General features: G+C 40.4%; 1 protein-coding gene across 2 annotated transcripts; it reads right to left on the bottom strand.

The window, feature by feature from the left end:
• LOC107314073 (uncharacterized) lies at positions 1–5,425 on the bottom strand. 2 transcript variants are annotated; one of them, XM_032444558.2, is made up of 5 exons: positions 5,237–5,425; positions 3,012–3,338; positions 1,556–1,678; positions 1,004–1,110; positions 1–347 (listed from the first exon to the last, which is right to left on the bottom strand). In XM_032444558.2, exons 1-5 carry the CDS (start codon positions 5,286–5,288, stop codon positions 150–152), a joined length of 807 nt encoding a protein of 268 aa, XP_032300449.1. In that variant the 5' UTR covers positions 5,289–5,425; the 3' UTR covers positions 1–149. The 2 variants fall into 2 exon arrangements, with proteins under 2 accessions (XP_032300449.1, XP_015718437.2); XM_015862951.3 differs by having other exon boundaries at positions 3,012–3,335.
• Positions 5,426–7,670: the final 2,245 nt, after the last annotated feature.

Below are 7,670 nucleotides of genomic sequence, written 5' to 3'. Positions count from 1 at the left end.
TAAGGTCAGTGACAAAACATTCAAAAAACAGCCCTGAACCAACCTTTCTTCTGACACGTTTCTCACAGGAAATGCACGTAATGGATAGTTCAGCAGCACGTTACCATACTGTTTTCAGTTCCATAACTTGTTTAGCCATATAACAGTTATTACATGATCCTTGAGTTCTGATTATCAAAAGTGGATGGAAGCTTCTCAGCACACCCTTGTTCTGGACTTTGCATCTGCCCTGGACCATGGGATGTGCTTATCTGCTGCACTGGGTCCAGTAGTGACGGTGGATTCATCATCTTTCGGTTTGATGCGTCGTAAAAAGAATCCAGTGAGTTATAAAGCGTAGAGACAGCCTTAAAAAGCAAAGAAAATTCCAGTCAAAAGTTTTACTTTCAAAGTCTACTTAAAACGAACCTTATATCCAAGACACAAACATATAGCATAGCCTAAATGAAAAGTGGGAGAAGCACCGGATGCATCACAGAAACACAGAGTTACAATTCTAGAGGGAAATCACTGACACTGAGCGGCAAAATCTCCCTGTGTTGGGATTCATTTCTCAGCTAATGAAGCACCAGACTCAAGGTACTCATTTGGGATAATGAAGATATGAGTTCAGGTGTAAATAAGGCTCTGTGAAATCTGAAAAGTGCAAAAGCTAAATGAAATAATCAGCCATATTGTTCCTTCTGGGTGGATGCTTCTTGATGCAGTAAACCACCAAACTGAAGTGGGATTCAGATGTTGTTATTCTGGGCTATGCAGAAACCAACATATATTCGTTTCCTAAGCATATGTAGGATTTGGGAAGTCCTTATTTCGGAGTGCTGGCTCTTAAAGTACTTATCTTTCATTTCTGTGCTTCAGAACTTCTTCACACACAGTAAGATGCCATTCTTAGACCTGCAGTTTATCACTGCATGCTTTCAGTTCAGTACATACCCCCCAGTGCCTTGTTTTGAATGTCTTTTCCTCAGAGCAAGAGAAAGGTTTGGCATAAACCTCTTACCCAACCAGCTTCTTCTCTGGTGGACTCAGTTCTTCCATAAATTTCTGCCACCTCAAGTGCCTGCTCCTCCTGATGCCCTTCTTGTGGTGCAGGAAGCTGGGCAGAACCTTAGTAGAAAAGAGTTATGATCATCACTTTCTTGTTGCCCACATTTTTACTCTACCAAACTACTGAAGCAAAGTGTGCAGAGCTTATGTGCGGCCAGTCAGCGACAGATGATAGTGTGGCATTCTGCTGGCAGACGATATCAGCTACCTTCTGATTTCTCAATATCTCTTATGTGATGGAGAACTTGTCAACAGCATGTGCCACAAAAACTAATCTAGATAACCAATATCAGCTCACCTCCGAGTAGGCATCTACTACTTATCAGTTCTCACATAGACCTCAAGTTCCACGAATCATACATTCATAGAATTGAGTTGTTTAAAGACCATCTAGTCCAACTTCCCTGCAATGAACATAGACACCTACAGCTTGACCAGGCTGCTCAGAGCACCTTCTGAGCACTTATTTCAGAAAGTACATGTTAATGGAAATACTGTCACTCACCAGAAATTGTCAACTTCTGTTTCTTTTTGTAGCAAAAATATAAACTTCCCACTGCTGCTAAGCACGTAATGATGGGAATGATGACCCAAACTAATGGCGCATTCCTCTCCAATGACTGAGCTTCTGCAATTACATTTTTAAAGTAAAGTTATGCACAACTCAAAGAAACAATTGAAAAACATTATTACATACCGAACATGAATGCAACTTCAGGGGTGAATCAATCCATTCTCCTACTCATACGCAACATCATCTACCCTGCATCATTCCTGATGGATGCTCTCTGATGAGTATTAACATCAGTACCACTTATAGCTTGTTGCTCCTACAGCAATGAAAGCTTTTTCCCCAAGTGCATCTGAACCTTTTCTACCATACTTCTAGGCTACTGCTTCTTGATCAAGATGGATCAGATCACTAAATACAATTCAGGAGACTATTTCCCCCTCCTACTTAGAACAACACTGTTTCATTCGCTCTTCATTTTAAATCTCCTTTGGTGTTATCTAGATTTTTTATCATCTTTGTGCCTCCATTTGGGCTACCAGTTGGTCATAAGTGTAAAGCAGTGCCCCAGACTGGGCTGGATGAGCAGATGATTCTATGGCTTAAGCAGTTGATGTAACACTTACATGATCATGTTAAGGTCTAGTCAGAACTGGCCACCTAGTCTTTTCTTTACAGTTCAGAGGCAGAAAAAGAGAGAAAGAGACTGGCATTTTCAGGAAGTGATGCCTGGAATATGGAGAGAGCTGTGTAACAGAAGTGAGGTAAATTGCTTTCTAGGTATGACACGCTCTTTCTCTGGAGTTATGTGAAGCACATCTCATCCCTGCTGCCTAATAAGTTAATTGGGTTTGAATACACACTGTATTAATGCTTATCAATCTTTGATTCAGAACTGGGACTTTGATTTGTTCTTGCTAAAGGTTAGCACGTGACAATAATAAAGTAAGATAATACGGCCTCTAGAAATCAACTTGTCATGAGCTCATGGACAGAAACACTTATTAATGTGGACACCAAACTTCTATATCCTTCATATTAATCTCCCACTTTTTCTAACTTGTTCTCAATAGAATTAAATGTGTGTTCCTCAGCGGTGACACATGATTATTTCACCCATTTCCCACCACATAGAAGATAATGAATGTATCTCACATCCACCCTAATGGATTCCTCTACAGAAGGAACTGGGTTTGGGTCTTTTGTGAAACAAACTGCTGATACACGGGTTCTCCAGATCCTAAGAGAGCTAATTCTTCTTAGTAAAACCCTTAGAGAAGAAAGCAAACACTTTACACCGGGATTGTTAAGGCAGGCAGCTTAAGGTAATTGCCATAAGGAGTCATTCAGGTCTTCCTGTGTTCATCTTGCTCATTCTGAGATCTGCAGCATTGAGGAAGGGGAAGGAAGTGATACGCTAAGTGGCATAAACATACTCATGCAATCTTACCTCGCTCTTCAACAACCAGCATTGTTCCATTTCCATATGCTTTTTTATAGAAAGGTATTTCAATAATTATCTCACAGTAGTAAAGCCCAGTGTCATTTGCACTGGCAGCTTCAATCACCAGGACATCCTTGAATTCACGGGTGGCATTGCGTACAAGTTTTGATGATACAGTTCTGGTGATGTTCTCCTTATTAACAAGATACCAGCTGATTCTATATCTCTTAATCGACTTTTCCCAAGTGCAGGCTATTTCTGTGGAGTCTCCAATAGATAGGTGCATTTCTGTTGGTGTTTGGGTGACTACTACATTGCTGGGATCTGTAGCTACTGGGAGAAATACGTACAGATTTAAAGAGAAAGAGGCAATTAGATCATATAACAGCTCTAATATCTACAGTGATACTATTTTAAATATTCTAATACTGTAAAATCATGATGACGTTAATCTTTATGACTAGTTACTGCCCACTTCTTGAATGTAGACACATTGTGGCTGAAGTAACTTTTAGTTGTGTATTACATCACTTCATCACCGGTGCATAACGTGCAAAGTTTTTCTTGGTACTTGTCAATATACCTATTTTTTATTTTAAATGAATGGCTTTTTTGTTTGTTTGTTTTTAATAAATAAGAGATCTCGACTTTGAAGCACATTAAACACTTTGTCTTTATCTGCCAGATAAGGAATGACCAAAAGGAGTTATTCAGAATGATTCATCCATCATGAAAAAGGCTTGTCAAAAAGAAAGAAAAACTCACTAGAATTTTTTGTCCCCATGTAGGAGTTCTTTTCCTGCCCTGCTTCTGTTAGTGACAAAAAGTGCAGCATTTTTGTCTTGGGTTCTGTCATTTTGTTAGAAATTTCCTTTTAAGCTATTGCTGAAAAAGTTGTATCTATAGCATGACGTTCACCTCCTTATTTTATTACATATTCCACCATATTCACACCACAGTTATTTCGTCAGGTTTTCCTTTGGCTTTAAGCTAAGGATGATATCAGAGAACATCACACTTTTTACTCTTTCCTACTTTCAGCCACTTCACCACTCATTGCCCACTTCACCTGCTGGATTGCCTCCATGAAGTGCAGTACAACAGCGTACAAAATATTTTCTCCCATAGTGAAATCACTGCACGGACATCAGATAATGCTCTTCTTCAACGTCAGCGATTTGGTTTCTCATCACAGAAAGGCCAATCCTACACAAATCTATCCTCCCCAGGCTGCTGAGAATATGGATTTCATTTGATGTGTGAAAAATTATCATCCTTGTTCCAGAGTGTAAACTGTTAAAGCGAGGAACTACTCAAAAGGAGTGTAAGCTTTGTATTTTTCTTCCAGTTCTTATCCTGCAATTCAGACTCTTTTTACATTGGTATATAAGGAAGGTGATGACTCAGCCTTTAACTGGTCCTAACGTGGCATCTGGTTAAGTTTTATTAGAATTACACAAATTACGTTTAACCTTCCTTAGCTTCTTAGCCATCACACCTAATGACACCTCTACTTCTTCCCCCACAATACAGCACTCAACAGCACCTCCATTTCAGCGAGCCCAGCATTTGCAGCTGCTCTGTGAATCACCCAAACCCTTGCAGGACATGTATGGGAGGAACAGAAACAGCAAAGGCTCAGAAAACCAGCCTGAAATTCTACCGGGAGCTTTATTGTTATAACATTATGCTAGAAGCCAAATGTTTTGTGCTCCCTACTGAGGATACTTCTGGGTAAGAATACAGCATATTTATTGCTGTCAATTTGTGCAAACAGCTCTAAGTTTGCATTAACACGTAGACTAAAACAGAGTATCTGCCTACATTAAAAGCAGAGAATGTTGTAGGGGTAATAAACAGCTGAACAATAAGGGAAAGAACTGACGTGGTGAGCAAACAACAACTTGGAAGCTGTTCGAAGAACTGATTACTTGTGTCACTTCTGCTCACTTGTTTTGTCATTTAAAATACGTTTAAAATACATTTTAAATGTCTAAATTGTGTTCCTCTACACGTTTTCCCACAACAATCTCATGGTAAAAATGCCTTTTGATCCCCCACACGCTTTAATTTTGATTTCTGGATTACAATAACATGCTTCACATTTGTCTCACGTACACACAAGTCTATCTGAGGTTGACATGCTTTGGGCTGGATTTGAAATACATAAAAAATCTGAAGAACTACAGGTTGCTAATGATAAAAGAAGCAAAGCCATAAGCTGTACTTACCTAAGCAGCCAACACACGTTGCCAACAGGATTCTCAGTGAAGTGGCAACCATCACACAGTTATTCTGGCGTGCACATCAGGGTGTCTTTGCTGAAGATGAACTAGACAACAAATGAAAGCACATCAGAGCTGCAGCCCAACTTCCTCTTCCCTCATGTGGTGGCAATGACGCGAAATGCAAACGCAGCCCAGTGTTTCTCTATGCTCTTCAGGGCTCTGCAGTCATAGTTGTCTCTGCTTCAGGGCCCAGTTGTGCCTCCTGAAATCACAGTGTTTCTTCCCAGAACTTCCACCGGCTGCCTTTCCTCACGACAGACAGGCATCCCTTCTGCTAAGACACAGATTGCTGCTTTCCAACAGTAGCAGCACTCCCTTCATGATTTATCACTTCCGCAATCTTCTGTTTGGGAGCATTCAGTGAAGATGAGACTTCTCACTTCCTAAGGCTGTCGATATTCCTTTCCATACACGCGGAGTAATTTTGCCCAAGCCTAAGAGGCTATGCTTGTACATAGATCACACTGATACTGAGCACTACTCCTACATTTCTTTGTCATGCATTTGCTTGAGGAAGATGACGAGCATGGGTTGTATGAGGTGAGCTATGGTACGTCATCAAGTTAATGTCTGTCTTGATGAAACTCATCTCCATCCAATTGTTCAAAATGTAATCTGAAACACAGACAACTGCACTGATTCCTGGCTCCAGCCCAGAATCACTTAGACTGCCTGGTAGAGACGGGGAAGGCAAAACACATCAGCCTTATTCCCTTATTGACTGAAGACCTTTCAAATGCAGAAGTAGCAGGCCACACAAAATCGTTCCACAGATACGCTCAGTTGTATTACATCAAAAATGGCAGCGACAGAAGTTAAAAATAAAAAAGAAATTAAAAGTCTAATGGAACATGACTTAGAAAACATGACTTAGTTAATTTACAAGTCTTGATATGAGCCTGCCTTATCCAGAAAATATCCCAGTGCCAACATCTGGTTGGCAGCAGCACCAGGCATGTGCCCAGAACAGCTGAGCTGCAATTTGTAAGGAAGACACAGCCGCATTTAGAGCCTAGAGCGCTGCTCACATCTGCCAGCAACAAAACCACGATGCATCAGCGTGCCTGCTTCTCAGCATCTGCCCTATCTGGTGTCACTTGCATTGCCAGGTTAAACACGAAGTAAAGTTAAACCCCAACACAAGAGCAAAGATAAATAAGTTTCTAAGATGGTAAGTTCTGGGACTGCTGTAGGCTGTCCTTATCTCTGATGGCACCCAGCTGGCTAGGGCTAGTGAGAGCATAACAAATACCTTTAAAATGAAGTGAAGGAAGAGATGAATTAAATACTTACAAATATTCTATCATCTTTACTAGTACTGAAATTCATGTTATCTTTGGAGCAGAATAAATGAAATAGGTTTGCACAGACCCAAGGGAGAAATTAGCTTCTTTTGCATTTAAATACGTGTATTTGTGCACTTTGTGCTCAGGTGTGCAGCTGGCAGCTCCATACATAGAGGCTGGGCGAAACTTTTCCAATAGTGCTGGTAGCAGCTCACATTCACTCTGAAAGATGCTCTGGTTCCAATCCAAAGCACCCACTGTCAGAGATGAAATGAATTGGCATAGGAAAAGGGTTAGAAAAAAGGTTTATTTTTAGCTGTAGCAGTTCACAGCACAACCCCACAAATTCATTGTGGTGTACTGAGTGGGTGGAAAAAATACGGTGATACTTTTCTCAAAACATTTATGAGCATGGAAATAAACCCCACCCAATTTGTTTTCCAACAACAATAAATTACATAGAACAGCTCTGTAGCACAACAAATAGGCCAGATGTGCCTACCATGACTCATTCAAATAAACATGAGTGCACGTCACACTTTTACTCACTCTCGTGATTAAAGTGCAGATCTGCAACATTTCCCCTTTAAATAAAAAGAAGTAATTATTGCACAGTGAAAAGAAATCAACCATGGTAGTGCTGTCAATGCATTCACCAAAAGCACCTTTTCAAATGAGGTGAATGCTAATGGGAAAGAGGAACTATTTTCTTCTTAGCCTTAGTTTAGGTTTGCAATGCAAAACAAGGGTCGTGAGTGAACGTTTCTATTGTGATGATAAATAACCAATAGGTACATTTCAGCACTGCAGATGTAACCACAAGTATTTGAGGTGTGTAATAAACCCAACCTTGTGCTGCAATTAGCTGTGACCAAAATGAAGGATGATCAGATTTGGAGCTTTGAACTTCCTGTACCAGTCTCACACCCTCTTTTTGTTTGCTCTCTTTTCTCAGCACACTCCCACAGTATTTCCTATATTTCCCCTTTAGTCCCATGTGTTTCAAGTTCTGCTGGCCAGAAATACAGGTCTGTACATTGCTGTACATAGCACAGTTCATCATTACCACTGCAGAAAGTGTTCAGCTTGAT

The sequence above is a fragment of the Coturnix japonica genome, chromosome 4 (assembly GCF_054131305.1).
Source record: "Coturnix japonica strain WE chromosome 4, WE-NBRP24, whole genome shotgun sequence".
Taxonomy (NCBI): Eukaryota; Metazoa; Chordata; class Aves; order Galliformes; family Phasianidae; genus Coturnix; species Coturnix japonica.
This window is presented reverse-complemented; position numbering and strand designations above follow the sequence as displayed.

Excerpts from the sequence above, each read along its gene's own strand:
- LOC107314073 (XM_032444558.2), bottom strand. The coding sequence starts at position 5,288 with ATGGTTGCCACTTCACTGAGAATCCTGTTGGCAACGTGTGTTGGCTGC. Across the intron at positions 1,111-1,555 it reads ACAGAAGTTGACAATTTCTG|GTTCTGCCCAGCTTCCTGCA; the intron begins GTGAGTGACAGT and ends TTTTCTACTAAG. Across the intron at positions 348-1,003 it reads CCAGAGAAGAAGCTGGTTGG|GCTGTCTCTACGCTTTATAA; the intron begins GTAAGAGGTTTA and ends TTGCTTTTTAAG.